This window comes from Malaclemys terrapin, chromosome 14 (assembly GCF_027887155.1).
Source record: "Malaclemys terrapin pileata isolate rMalTer1 chromosome 14, rMalTer1.hap1, whole genome shotgun sequence".
In the NCBI taxonomy this organism is placed as follows: Eukaryota; Metazoa; Chordata; order Testudines; family Emydidae; genus Malaclemys; species Malaclemys terrapin.
The window spans coordinates 24,495,999-24,511,468 of NC_071518.1; the positions used below are offsets into that span (position 1 = coordinate 24,495,999).

Sequence of the window (15,470 nt, forward strand, 5' to 3'; positions counted from 1 at the left end):
CAAATACAGATACAATAGCCCCAATCTACACTAGCATTTGAACCATGTTGGAAAAAACTGGGGTGGACAGGGTCAGTACCAGATAGCATAAAAAATAAATCTATAGCACACTTTGTCCACATCCACAATGGCCAGAAAACATTTTGCAGACCAGAGATGTATTTAAAACATTAAATGTTCTCTCCTGTAGAGAGTTTATAGTCTACGTCTTGAAGACTAGAGCTCATTTTATCTTAAATCCTACTTTCCACAGTAAGAGAAAACACAAAAAGCTTACATACCAACCTTAAAGCCAATAAATGAGTTGTTACTGACCAAGTTCTACCAATATTTTTGGGTGCATGGGGGAAGGAGGAAAATGAGGATGTGTTGTTTTGACCAGCGAGGCCATTTTAAAGCTTTATTTAAGTTTGGGTTTTTTGCCCAAGCATACAAAGCATCTCTTAAGGTCACCTGCCAGGAATTAATTCATCAGGTCTTCACTAGAGACTGGACTTGCATTGTCTATCCAAAGAACAATTACAAAAAACAAATTCTATTTAAAATATGCACCTATTTGAAGCCTTACAAGATCATAGAGAATAAACACTATTCATGTATTCCTCATTTAAGGATGAAGCCACTCTGCGCTTGCATTACACTTCTCTTACTCTGTCTGTTCGCCTTCATCTGGTAAGATATTCCTGGTACATTGAAGAAGGTAGTTTCGAAGAAACAAGCCTCTTAGAGGATGCTGGACACCGCGGCACATTTCCACCAAATCTTTCAGGATATCTTTTCTGGACTGAGGAAAGGATTTGACATAGACAACACCTACTGTTATCAGCAGATAGCTAGAAAAGAAAACAGAGTTGAAGAAATTCTGATTAAAATGGTGGATTAAGTATTATTGGGAAAAAATTGTCTTGATACATGAATATAATACAGTAACCTGGTCAGAGGCAGGTCTACCCCTCTCTTCTCACAAGATACTTAGAAAGGATGAGAAAGAATTAAATGAAGTGATGTGTAGGGCACAGATTTTGGAGTGGGTGGGCAAAGAAAGAAGTTTTTTTAACTAAGTTTGGGTAACAACAAATACTTGGCCCTATTACAGCGCTTTATATATTCAAAGCATTGTACAGACATTAACTAATCAGTGCCCATAATGCACACCACTTTTGGCTGGTGGGCAAGAATTATTATTTCTACTTACAGAAGGGGAAACTTAAGGCATGTCTACACTTACCAGTGGATCAGCACTGCCTCAATCAATACAGCCAGTGTCGACTTAGTGAGTTTGGTGAAGACATGCTAAATCGATGGGAGAGCACTCTCCCATCGATTTATGTATTCCACCTCCCAAGAAGCGTAAGGGAAGTCGACGGGAGATGCTCTCCCGTCGACACAGCGCAGTGTATACACCGCAGTAAGTGGATGTAACTACGCCAACTTCAGTTACGTTGTTCACGTAACTAAAGTTGCGTAAGTTAGATCAATTTACCGTGGTAGTGTAGACCAGCCCTAAGAGATGATGTGAGTGGCCCAAGGCCACAGAGTGAGCCAGTTGCACAGCAGGATTGGAATTCAGGTTCTTGCGACTCCCCAGCCCTATACTCATTCCTCCAAGCATCACTGCCCTTCAATGTTCTATTTAACACCCAGAAGAGGATGTGAGGATTTACAATCATAAAAACTTAATTATGGGACCACGGACTTAGAAGGGAATTGAGATTGCAACCCTACAAGCATCTCCTCTTAAAAACTTCTGTATTTGCCGAGTACCCCTGAAGACTCTACATGGGCACAGGGGTCCACTCACACAGAGCTGCTTGCGGGACCGGAAGCTAAATCAACATGAGGATAAAGAATGCTATGTATTTAGGGCAATTAATGAAGTTAAGACTTTGCAGTAGTCTCAAGTGTACTGTATCTGAGTTCTGTTATTGTATTTTGTTGTATAAGCTGAATTTTTGTTTTATCTTCTTTAGTGAACCTTACTAAGAGAAGCACATGACTAAGAATCAGAAGTCACTTCCTTTTCTAAGGATCAAAAAAGGGAAGAGGAATTCTTAAACTGAAGCGCCTCTATTCCCATGCAATAGTCACTTTTTAAAATTATCTTTTCAATACTAAGTTTACTGTGGACTGATTTAAGAGCTTTTATTTAAAAGATACTACTAAAATGAAGATGTAGAGACATGTCACAGTTCTGTTTTTTTAAAAATGTATAAACTACAGGAATATTTAATATATATTTAAAATGTTTTTTCTATTCCCTATGCCAATAACTGAACATAAGCAATAGGAAAAAAAGAGACCTCCCACTTATCTTTACACATATAGGGCTAGATCCTCAGCTGCGTGCAATCAATTTATACCAGCTAAGATTTGGAACTTATGTCAATTAGGCTTACTAAGATCAGTACAAAATATTTGGAGAAGTAGTTAAATAAAAATGTAAGTTTCTAACAGCTGGTTTATATTAACAATTAGAGTCAGTGAAACTTTTTTTTTTTTTTTAAACTTTATTTCACTAAATTGCTAATAAAAGAAAGTACTTGACTGGAGAATCCAACTACTAGTTACAAAAGCTGCATTTGGGGCCTAAATATCTCAAAACAGTAATCAGGAGGCTCCTGTGTTACCAGATACAGAGATTTTCTTTAGGGTACTTTGCAATCCTGCTCTGAAGCAGGAGACGAACACAAAATCCAAGGCAAGAATTTCCCCCGAGCAAGACGTTTTAGAAAAATAGTATTCATTAGTTAAGAAAGTTTCTTCAGTGCTCATTTACTTACAGTCTCGGGATAATATTGCCAGCATACTGTACTAGTTCATAAAGATCCGCCACTTTCCTTCCCTTGGCAAATTCATCTGTCAGATATACCTCCAAATAGTGTAGCTCATCAGAAATAGCCATATCTTTTCTCTTATGGTTAAGGATTAAACATTAATATTACTACAACAGATATGCATACCCATTTGCTCAACGGTACCAAGAGGAAGATACTGCCCAGGGAGTTTACAATCTGAACCACACAGACAGACAAACAGTAAGAGTCAGGCACAGGGAGCTGAAAGGGTTTCTCACAGGGCATCACTGCAGAAAGATTGAATTTACAAGTTGAAATATTTGAAGGAGAAAGGTGTTTAGCATGCAGAGGAGTGAGAAAGTATTGGGGGCAAGGATACTGCCGTAGAAGGTGGAAGCAAAGGCACAACGGACTAGGCAAAATGAAGAGTGGGGGGAAGGTCATGGCTTTCACAGAGGGGTATCCCCATCCTTAGCAGCATATATATATTATATATATATATACACACACACACACACACTTTTGCTGCCTTAATTTTTTAGAGTGGGAAAGTAAACACCTCATTTCTCTGCATGTCAACAACATATTTGCTACATGAAAAATTATTAGATGTTCCCTCAATTGATATATCACATAAAGAGAAGTAAGTGTACTAGTCTCCCAGCTTTTAGAAAGAAAAAGCTAAAGCACATAGGGGCCAAAAAAGGCAGCTAACACCTGCAGCATGTTCTTTTGGGGTAGGTAAGTAGTTGTACTGACTCTAAAGAGACTCCCTAGTTTTCTCGGCAAAATCTAGGTGTTCCATAGTTCTAACTCCTTGCTCAGCGCACACTGTAGTTTTTAATAATGCCATACAGAATCTAAGAGGTCAGGCCCACAGAGTTCTGATGTGATTATGGACTACTTTATACTATACAACAAGAATGAACAATCTCTTTCACAGTGAGCTAGTGTGTTCCCTTCTTCAGCTTATCTGGATAAAGAACAGTTCTAGCAGACAGAAACCTGAATAAAGCAATGTTAGGGGAAAAAATTGATTTTACAAGAGATGAGACCAAAGGGAGATCATGTTACTACTAGGCACACAACTACACAGACTGCAGTGCACAGTACCTCAAATATTCTCCCATCAACCATTCAAAAGATACAGAGTTCATAATAGCTCTTTGGAGATAGCATAGAAGTCCGCAGCTCACCAAGCATGTTGGAGGCATGTTTCAGAGCATCCATAAGCTTGTTTTTGTCCTAAACAGTGAGTGTAAGAACAAACATTAGCAGTGTTCACTTGTCATTCCCCAGCCTAGACAACTGCAGTTTGATTTGTGTAGCGAGTTAGTTTTCTAACACGTTAAAAACAGCATGGAAAACTAAACTGCTGTTTTTGCAAAAATGCAAAACCAACCCCAAAAACACAAAACTGAGAAACAATCTACCTCAAATCCAATTATTTTAAGTAACTTGGTCACCATCTAGACAGAGAACTAGTGAGTGTTTAACAAGAAAATGATGCAAGTTTTGTTCTGAGTGTCTCTTGATATGGGGATATAGTATACCTGTGGGCTAGGACATGAAACACTGGAGAAACAGCTTGTTATTTACACTAGTGGGGCAACCCTCGCCCCTCTTCTCCCCAACAAACATAATCCCACCCTGGAGACCAAAGCAAGACATCTCTACAACTCTTTAAAGTTCTAGACCCAAGTCTGCTTTCCAGCTCAGTCTAGTGATGAAGCACAGCACTATGCCCTAACAGATAAAGATACAGGGTAACTCACATTATTAGTGGAAAACTGATTTGGATAAGATTCCCCTGTCCCTCTCCATAAAATGGTATTTTTAATGTGGGGGGAAAGTGGTGTTTTATTAGACTGTTGAGAACAAGAGGCATATTCAGAGTTCCATATAATTATCTGGACCATGAATCTGCACACTTTTGTATGAATATAAAACAGTCTACTGGGTGGGTGAGGATTAAGTCTTATGTCTACAGAGTTTATGAGCATGGGACTTCAAAATGTCTTTAAATAATGGGACAAGTTCTCCTTTCAGTAACACGGATGGAAAGTATAGATGTGATTTCTCTGCAGGTTGTTTTGGAGATGCCAACACATCAAGATATGAACAGAGGAAATTCTGTTGGTGCTATTGTTTCATCCTCGCTGGCTGCAAGTACGTGACTGTAGTTGGCCAAGGACCACTATAAGCTTCCATAGACTCAAAGCTTCTCAAACTCATTTTAAATTCAGATTCAAGTTTTATTCATTCTTTTGGAGTTAAAGCCAAATTCCTCACCTATGCTAGGCTTCCTACTGTTTATGCTCCTCTCATCTTCCCTCCAATTGTCTCTTCAAGTTTCGGCCAGCAGAGGTAAAGAGATGAAGGGAGATCTCAGTGCAATGCATCACAGTACAATCCATCTAAGGCTATGTTTACACTACCCCCCGGATTGACGCTCCAGGGATCGATGCACTAGGGTCAATTTAGCAGGTCTAGTGAAGACAAGCCAAACCGACCGCAGACCGCTCTCCAGTAGACCCCAGTACTCTACCCCAAACGAGAAGAGTACGGTATGTTGATGGGAGAATGTCTCCCATCGACCCAGCATAGTGTGGACCCCGCAGTAAGTCGACCTAAGCTACGTTGACTATTCATGTGGCTGGAGTGGCGTAGCTTCGGTTGACTTACCACAGTAGTGTAGACGTAGCCTAACTAACGCCACAACTGCAGCCCTCGGAAAGTCCCCAGTGTATGCTACAGGAATAGTACTCCTGCACAGCAGCATACAGAGGACTGCCCTGCTGAAAATACATTCAGCAAAATTCTGCAGCTTGACAGAAGGGAAGAGACATGGAAAAGCACTGTGGGGAAATACGCACTTAACATAAAAAGCAACAGAGAGTCCTGTGGCACTTTTAAAACTAACAGATGTATTGGAGCATAAGCTTTCGTGGGTGAATGCCCACTTTGTCGGATGCATCCTATGAAGTGGGCATTCACCCATGAAAGCTTATGCTCCAATACATCTGTTAGTCTTAAAGGTGCCACAGGACCCTCTGTTGCTTTTTACAGATTCATACTAACACGGCTACCCCTCTGATACTGGACACTTAACATACTGAAAGTAAGGGACAAGCAGGATGTGTTCTTACCACGTTATGGACTACTTAGTTTTACATAAAAGGAAAGGCTACACTAAAACCTTTGTGAAGATTTAATCTAAAGAGCTTTCAGGCTTGTAGGCACTTGCAGATTTCCACTTGAGAAGACTTATTCCCTCACTTGCTGCATAGAATAGCAGGTATTCGGACACTTTTACATTTTGCTGAGGGAAATTAAGTCAGTAAAACTTCTGGCCTATGAAATGAGAAAAATATTCCTTCCATTTCAGCAAGCAGTGGCACTAAAAGTAGTGCTCCAGTTTCACCCTCTGCTGGAAGTGTCACGTCTATTTCTTCGAAGTGTGCTGGGTTCACCCTGAACAAGAGAGTCAGTCAATGCTTGTGTACTCAAAACAGACTGTAAAGTTCACCATGCTTCCAACTAAATCCAATTAATCGAACTGCAGTTCATGGGGGGGAGGAGAGAAAGAGTTCCTTCCAGCTTCAAGAAATTACATTCCACTACTTAAAAAAAAAAAAAAAAAAAACACCCACACACACATTTCTTACCAAGCATCGCTTCATCTGGAAAGACTGGACTTTTACAGCCTGAATGGCTTCATCCAGGAGCTTTTCCTGCTCATCTTGAGGAGACTGCTGTGTTGTTGGCTAAAGAAAGAAAGAGACAAGGAAAAAAAATTGACTCAAGTGTAACTATTTATGGTTTGTTCTTCTCAAAGTTGGATTCCTACCATTTTGGCCATGAGATGTCCGCTGGGCTTCTATAAGCCTAATCCCACTTCTACAATTCAGAGTTATTTATCATTGTCCTTCACCTAGGGTATGCCTACGCTTCTGAGGCTACGCAGGCACAGATATGTCGGTATAGCCTAATGAGCTCGATTTGGAACAGGTGCAGAGAAGGGCTAATAGGAATGGAAAACCTACCTTGTGAGACTAGACCCAAAGAGTGTGGCTTGTTTGGCCTAACCATAAGAAGTCTAAGGAGAGATATGATTGCGCTCTATAAACACATCAGAGGGATAAATACCAGGGAGGGAAGAGGAGTTATTTAAGTAAAGCGCTTATGTGGAAACAAGAACAAATTAATATAAACTGGCCATGAACAAGTTTAGGCTTGAAATTAGACAAAGGTTTCTAACTACCAGAGGAGTCAAGTTCTTGAACAGCCTTCTAAAGGGAGTAGTGGAGGCAAAAAAACCTAATGGCTTCAAGACTGAGCTTGGTAATTTTATGGAGGCGATGGTATGATGAGACTGCCTACAATGGCATGTAGCCAATCTGCAACTGCTAGCAGCAAATATTTCCAATGGCTGGTGATGGGACACAAGACAGGGAGTGCTCTGAGTTACTATGGAGAATTCTTTCCCAGGTGTTTGGCTGGAGGGTCTTGCCCACATGCTCAGGGTCTAACCGATTGCCATATTTGGGTCAGGAAGGAATTTTCCTCAGGTCAGATTGGCAAACACCCTGGGGCAGTTCACCGTTCCCATGGCATGGGGAACACAGGACTTGCAGGTTTAAACTAGCGTAAACAGTGGATTCTCTGTAACAAAGTCTTTAAATCATGATTTGAGGACTTCCATAACTAAGCCAGAGGTTGGTGGTCTATTATGGGGGGGGGGGGGGGGGGAGGAGAAGGCGGGGGGGAAGAGGAGGAATATTAAGATTCTGTGCCCGGCAATGTGCAGGTAAGACTAAATGATCATGATGGTTCCTTGTGACTTTAAAGTCTATAAATCTATAAGCACAGATGGCAGCCTACTCCGACAAAAGGGGTTTTTCTTTTTATGTAGGAACACTACCTCCCCAAGCAAAGTTACCTGTGTTGATGGAAGCATATATTCGTCAGTGGCATGGTTTTTTCAACAGATATAACTATGCCAATACAGTGTAACTTACAGGCCTCGGAATGAACCCCTGGAAATTTTACCTTCTTCACACGTCCACATATCTGAGAGGCAGTCATTACAGAGAGGAGATAGTAATAGAGAGCTCTATGGCTGAGTGACACCACCTCACCGCCAAGTCACGCTCCAAAAAGGAACATATGGTTTTGGCTGCATTTGGCACACTCCAAATTGTAACATCCATTCTTTTCCAGCCATAGGCTTTTTGGCAGGTAGCAGACAGGTGATATACTTTTGTGAGAGATGGGAAATAACCTCACATGAGTTTGTTTGCTTTTAAAAGAAAACTGGACAGCTCAAGTGGTACAAAAGATTTTTATCTTTGCCCCACCAGAAGATACTTGAATGACTTCGGGATTACGTGTATTACATGTAATACACGAATGAACAGCTCTCTTTTCCCTGTCAGGAATTCAAGTTCCACACACACACAGATGTGGGTTTCTCCATAACATGATATTGCCTATTCAGCTAGAAACCTACAGGCAGTCCTATCCTGTTCTGTGATTATCACTTTTCCAAAACACATTACAATACAATGTACTTAGAGAACAACTTCAAGTGACCTCCAGCTCTGCAGCTCTCCTCCATCCACTGCAGGAGGGGGATTTTGCATCAAGGATGATGAGTAGAATACAAGTTTCTATGGAGGGGCTTCCTTCAGAAGTGAAGCCACTCAGACAGATGTAGCTGCAGCCTCTCCCATGCGCCTCAATCAAGGTACAAGTTAGTAGTATTTCCAAAAGGAAAGAAGGGATCCCAAAATGTGTGCTGCCACATTAAAACAGGGGTTCAACATAATCTTACAGCTATAGGAACATACTCTTATTCACCTCGTTCCAAGCTGGACTCACTTTTACAGAGGAAGAGCTTTAGATCATGTAAGGCCATTTTTGGAAGCAATACAGTAGAAAGGAGCACTATGGGCAGCCATAGTGAGAACATCCACCCACTTTGCTTCTCTACAGCAAAGCCACTGGATATGATGGAAACAAATGTAACGCTCACCCAGGCTCAACAGGGACCTGCATGAAACATTTGGCCAGAATAAAGCATGGAGAGGCTATTGGCTGCACCACCGCCAGGAAGAGAACATTCAGAGGCAACAGAGTACGGCTGCTTCCCTCCCCGGAGCATTAAGAACAAAGTCCCATTCAAAACCATAACATTTATCTTTGTGCAGAATTAGAGGTTACTGGTAAACTTTGCTATCCATGTCCTTATGGCCTTAACCGGGGCAAATATTAGAGAAGCAGAACACTAACAGATCAGAAGTGCAATACACATTTGCAGACAGTGAACATAAAACACAAAACACGTCTTTCCTGTATTCTATGACTTCTGCTCCCCTGCTTCACAGCTTTTCACCTTGATGAATCCAGCAAGCTTCAGCTCTGAACAAATTTGGTTCCTTCTCATTGATTTAGATGTCAGACAGCCTTCAGAGCCCATCACTGTTTCAGCAGAGAACAAACGATCTTTTCACTGATACCAAGACTAATGGGATCATGACATATCCATGGAGATATTAGAAGTCGTGCATCAGTAGCATGCAGCTTGGATGATGGACTTAAATATTAGGTACAATATCATGAGCATATCCAGACAAAGGAGACAGAGATACAAGTACTCCCTAACCCTACTCCAAATACAATCTCCTTTGTTATTTGCCAGGTTAACATCTCATTTATTGTATCACATTTTCTGCCCATATACTAAGCAGAAAAAGATTTTATTTTAGTCTTCTACAATGTTTTGAGGCTTTGTACATTAAAACTGATCTTATATAAGCAGCTATAAATATTAGTATCAACTGCACCTTCACTTCTGAACTAGTGGAACAGATTTGCCACATTCCAAAATCCCTTTTAGAGCAAGCATCTTTTTACAAAATATTTCTCCATTGCAGAATTATAGTAAGGAATGTAAGTCAGTTCAGAAACAGCAAGTTTGAAACTTAAGCAAAATATATTAAATTAAGGCTGCAATATCTGAAATGCAGCACAATGCATCAGTTTGCATTAAATTATTTAAATTTTTAACAAGTCATCCCCTACCCCATTTCCTGTGAAGTGGACACAATCGTTTGCTTCAAGAAACTCCTTCCTATTTGAAAAACTAGTCACTTCCTTATTATTATCCCTTTTTATAAGAGGGCTACGCTTACTACAAAGCAAACAACACGAGGAAGGTGAGATGTTTACTGCAATTTAGGAATCATTTAATTCACAAGAGACTGTGAAGCAGAACCACAAGCTACTGTTTTTATCATGACTAATTATGAAAACTGACTGCAGGAGTTTAAGTGTTATTTGGATAACTAGGGACTATATTTTTAGGGTAATGCCTCATGTACAGATAAGCCTTAATTATGATTAACTAATATTTCTACCCAAATTTTGTGCCCTACTAGACTGTCCAAAAAAAGGCATTGCTCCCACTAGGCCCAGGATGCATTCTGGTGCAACACATCTTCCCCTAGCTTGGTGCTGGCCAGGCCCTTGAACAAAGCAGCATGACATACCTCTGGAGTAGACTAACCCGAGACAATTTGTTTCAGGAATAAGATGTACATAATTGCAAGAACACATTCTATTTCCCCCCTCACTAACTAAAGTGTTTGGGTTTAAAAAACACATAATTTGGATTTTCCTTTTTCATCTGAAAGGTGTGAAGTTAATTATGTACCAGCTGTAAAAATTCAGGGCTTAAGATAAATGTTGTTCATACACATAAGCCAAAAAGTAGATACTGCTAAAGCAATGTCTGCAGAGGGAGATGGTCACCTATCCAAACACAGAAGAATAACTGCAGTAAATTCAAATAATCACATTCAAAAGTAAATATTTGATGCCATTGCAACTTAATACTAACATTATAATTCTACTGATTCTTTATTCCATATGAGTACATCTGAGTTAATGTTTATTTAAAAAAAAAAAAAACACATGTGGTGCAAATTACTCCCCAGCACTACTGCTATTCAACCTACGTCAGCAAAATTAACTTGGAGTCAGATATCCCCATCACATTTTATGCCCATTCACAATTACATCTCTGAAGGACAGAGATCATTCCCCAAGGCATAGTGCAGTCTCCAGTATTAAAGATAATAAAAGTAGTAATAACAAGTATACTAGAGAAAGACACTTCATTAGTATGATTAACACATAAGCCTTGTCCATGCTGGGAGAAGAATTGTACTAGCTATCACTGTTTAAATATTGGACAGTACAATGGCATAGTGGGGTAGGAGGTCATAGAAATATAGGGCTGGAAGGGACCTGGAGAAGTCACTGATTTCCAAGATGTAATTCCAGCCTGGTCAGGAACTTGGTGTGGTCCTGGGAAAGGTCAGTTCCCGTTTTTAAAATGACGATAATACTACCTCCGTGGGACAGGACTTGAAGTATATGACAGATGATAGTAGTGAGAGACTACTTACCAGGCAAAAAGTAAGTATAAAATACGAGGTAAGAACTCTATCAAAGGAATCCAGGAACAATATCCTGACAAGAAGCCGAGCCCTACTGGCTATGCTCAAAAGCTGGGAAGGAGGAAGATTCCTAGCAGAGTATCCAACCACACACCCTTGTCTGTGCATTATATATACTACAACAGCTCCTAGCTAGGATGCTAGATACACATGAGGCTCCATTCGCACTCCCCTCATATACTAGAAGGAACGAGGAGCTCTCCGTCTTTTCTCCACCCTCCAGAGGATCCTGGCTTCTACAGCAAATAAAAGAAAAAAGAAGACAAAGTCTCCTCTGCTCTACTCCTCCCCCACTACCCATCTCCCTTTTGGGGGTTTGCCTCCCAGTAACCCCACAGCCTACCTCTGACAGTCACTAGCTTTCCACAAACAGCAGTAGACAATGGAGATTCCCGGGATTCTTGAATGCATCACTGAGTCCCACAATGTTCTTGACAGCAACATGAGTCAGCATTAATTTCACTCAGCTACTGCTTAGTAAAGCTATAAGCAACATCCGCAGCCTAGGAACTCTCTCTACAGATTCAGGAAGACAACCCTATATTGAAAGCGGTCTTTGCAATGGTAAGGGCTAGCTAGAATTCATTTTCTTAAATCAATAGCAGAAGTTCATGATGTGCACCAGGTCAAGTTTCTACTCATACAAGGCAGGGGAATTTCTTCAAGCACTGTTATACCATGAGACCTGCATAGAGCTACATATTTCTAACGCTCTAATTTATGTGGTGCTCACTGTCATACTAACTGACCACCTGGCAAATATGAATTTTTTTCACAGCATCCTTGTATCTTAGAAAGTATTAGCCACATTTTACAGATAGGGCACCAACACAAATTGTCACAAGCCTACACACATACAAAAAAAAAAAAAAAAATCTGAGAGAGGTGGGAATCAAATCTACACCTGTCCCGTGCCTTAACTACAAGTCCATTTTTGCAAAAGGACTAATTACTAGTACAAGAGCTATTGCGAACAGATTTAGCACACTTTCTCAGAGAGTAATGCCAGGGTCAGAAAAGTTTGTTCTATAATTTGGTCTGCTGGTGGACTTCATGGCACCCTCTCTCTCTCTAGAATATTAAAGTAATAAGAGCATCATCTAAGTACTTTTAGGGCCAAAATTTCAGGTGTACAAGAGCACTCTGATTTGCATATGTAAATCAAGTGTTTTCATGCACACATGAAGAAGTCTTCCTTTGCATACACAACCACAGAATTGCACTCACAAATTAGGCAAGCCTTTTGCCAAGCCTAAGACTTCTACAAATAAAATCAGGTTCTTACTTTCAGTGCAAAATTGTAATGTTGGCTATAACTGTAAGCCAAAGAAGTAACAGACAACAAGAATGGTGGCATCTGAGTCAATGTATTTAATATTAACACTACATTTATCTGAAAGAGAAAAAAATAAGCATTGCAAGTGCCAGAATATTCTTATCTAACTCAATTGCTGTAAAAAAAAAAAACAGTAGCATAATTTGATGTTCTACAGGGATGCCAAATATACAGCCCATGGGCTGGGTACTACCTGCATGATCTATTTGTGTTGCTCAGATGATATCCAGATTGTGAAGAATCTAAGCTCTTGCACGCGCTTTCTGCTATTTTCTTAAAAAGTTGTTTAGTCCTCAGGGTTGCAAAGAGAGCCTTCCAAATATGAACCAAGTGTAACCAACCAACAGCATGATGTCTGCCTCATTTGAGTATCAATTGTGGAACCCAGTGACACCACAACATGAACTGCTCCACTGCTAATCATCTTCACAGCTGAAACAAACATGTTCAGCTTTTCAGGTTTCAAAGAAGAGCTCTGTGCAAGCTCGAAAGCTTGTCTCTCTTCACAGAAGTTGTCCAATAAGAGATTATTAGATAATATTTGAAAAATAAACGATACAGAAAATTTGATGCGTCAGTTATTGGTCATTGGGGGTAGCATACAGTGTATAGGGGGATGTTAGTATTTTGGTGTTGGGCAGTACAAAATATATACAGACTGCAATGTCCCCAATGGGAGCGGTAAACGGTGGGCGGAACCAAGATACAGCCAACAAGCGGTGAGGGTCCATCACTCATACAGAAAGTAGAGACACTCATGGGTATAAGTAAGTGGGCTGGGTAATGGGGATGGGGTGACCCTCACGTGGTGGGACTCAGTTAGATTCGGTGGGTTCAGGGGATAAAGTCCAGCAGGGGGGTTTATATACTACCTCACCCTCCTTGTGTCCCTAATATCCTGACACCAACACAGCTACAACATTGCATACAATAATACGATTTTTGAACAGTCACAGTTTCAGTATTGCATATAACTTCCACTGTAGCTCTTCAAGACCAGAAAGTTAGTATATAAGCCCACTGAAGAGAAATATTTTCTGTGTCCATGCTATCACAGCTGGAAAAATCCCTTGCTGCAGTCTGTTTCTTTTTTTTTCTTTTCTTTTTAACTTCTATATCACTTTGAAGTATGTATATTAACATGGTCTATCTGAACAAGGTTTTGTGTTTTTTTTAATTTTAATACTAATTTTGGCCTGCGAATGAAAAGTTTAACTGTTCTAAAAACGGAGTGGTGAAGATACAAAGGTTCTTCTTACATCTAGAAGCCTAGATGGAATAGTGAGCAACTGGAGTCACTGACAATTAGAAAGTGTGTGGCTAGTTAGCAGAATTGTCTATCATTCAATAAGCAGTAAGTGAAATTGTCAACTAGTAGGGGACTTTGCTTGGAAGAAGCTTAAAGACTTCTGGAAGGTGGGCCAGGGCATCTGATGTGGTTTTATAAGGGTTAGCCAGCTTTATTTATTTTTCAGCCTTCACAATCTGCATTCACTAAGGCAGTTCACCTAGTTCTCATTCCAACTGTATAACTATGAAAGCTGCTGCTGAAGCCTGCAAAAGGGCAATATAGTACATTACTGGGTATCAGTGTATGAAAGTTTGACTCAATAGCCTTAAAGTGTAAGGAAGTGGTAAGAAACAAGAAACTAAATGGATTTAAGCACTGAAAATAAATCATTCTTCTACAGCAAAATATAAACATTGTAAAGCATTAGAAAATGAGAGAGGATTCATGCTCATCTCAAATAGAAAACTGGGTCCTTTTAGATTCTTCAACATCAAAAAAAAAGCTACTAAATGAAACTTTGTCTAATTGAAGATGAAGACCAGAACATTGATGAGAATTTGAATTTTCCAATGACAGGTTTCAGAGTAACAGCCGTGTTAGTCTGTATCCGCAAAAAGAAGAACAGGAGTACTTGTGGCACCTTAGAGACTAAGTATGTGTGTATATATATCTCCTCAATATATGTTCCATTCTATATGCATCCGAAGAAGTGGGCTGTAGTCCACGAAAGCTTATGCTCTAATAAATTTGTTAGTCTCTAAGGTGCCACAAGTACTCCTGTTCTTCTGAATTTTCCAATGACATCAAAGTCCAGCTTCAGTAAGTCACTGTTCCACGATGCCCAGCAATAGAAACTCTTCAACATGGACTATATTGGGGAAAAAAAAAAAATGAGTCTCTCTCACATAGACTTGGACTTGCCATGACAGTATAAAAGAAGGTTGCAACTAACACCACCACCTTCAGTGCAGCATAATATGAACAGTGTAATGAAAAGATGCAAGGAAGCACTTTGCCCTGAATAAACTCCTGAGACAGATTTGAATTTGCAGCTGTGCAGGTCCATTACTTAATGCTCTAAGTGATGAAACAGAGGGAAAAATTGAAGGAATAAACCCACAACCCAACCCCTCAATTAATTTGACTTTGATGTAAAATGGTTAATTGAACACCAGAAGTGACTCTGTAACAGCTACAAGCATCAATATAGTGAAAAGTCTGTCCCTATGTTATGCTACTGAATTTAGCGTATTAAAATAAAACTGCAGAATATTATGTCCAAGGTGTTGAAGATGCTATCCAAAATGAGCAAAGTATATAAAGGAGGTCTCTGCTGTTTGTTCAGACAATAAACAAAAGACTATAAATTCTCTGACAAAACTACCCAGAACTTTTGGCACACGAATATTCACCACATTACTTAAACCTCATCAAGAAAGGAATAGCACTGCACAGTCCCAAGACACAATGGAGAAGAATTTTTGAGTTTCTACAATCATCAGGAAGCTGATCAGCTGAATGAA

At 40.0% G+C, this 15,470-nt stretch overlaps 1 protein-coding gene across 1 annotated transcript in view; it reads right to left on the bottom strand.

Annotated features, from left to right (window-relative positions):
• The window catches only part of VPS35 (VPS35 retromer complex component), a 39,351-nt gene that overhangs the window by 18,589 nt on the left and 5,292 nt on the right, over positions 1-15,470 (bottom strand). The window contains exons 2-5 of the mRNA XM_054048806.1: positions 6,464-6,562; positions 3,944-4,040; positions 2,781-2,904; positions 651-833 (exon numbers count right to left, since the gene is read on the bottom strand). Coding sequence (XP_053904781.1) covers positions 651-833; positions 2,781-2,904; positions 3,944-4,040; positions 6,464-6,562 — 503 coding nt within the window. The remainder of the gene's footprint in view (positions 1-650; positions 834-2,780; positions 2,905-3,943; positions 4,041-6,463; positions 6,563-15,470) is intronic.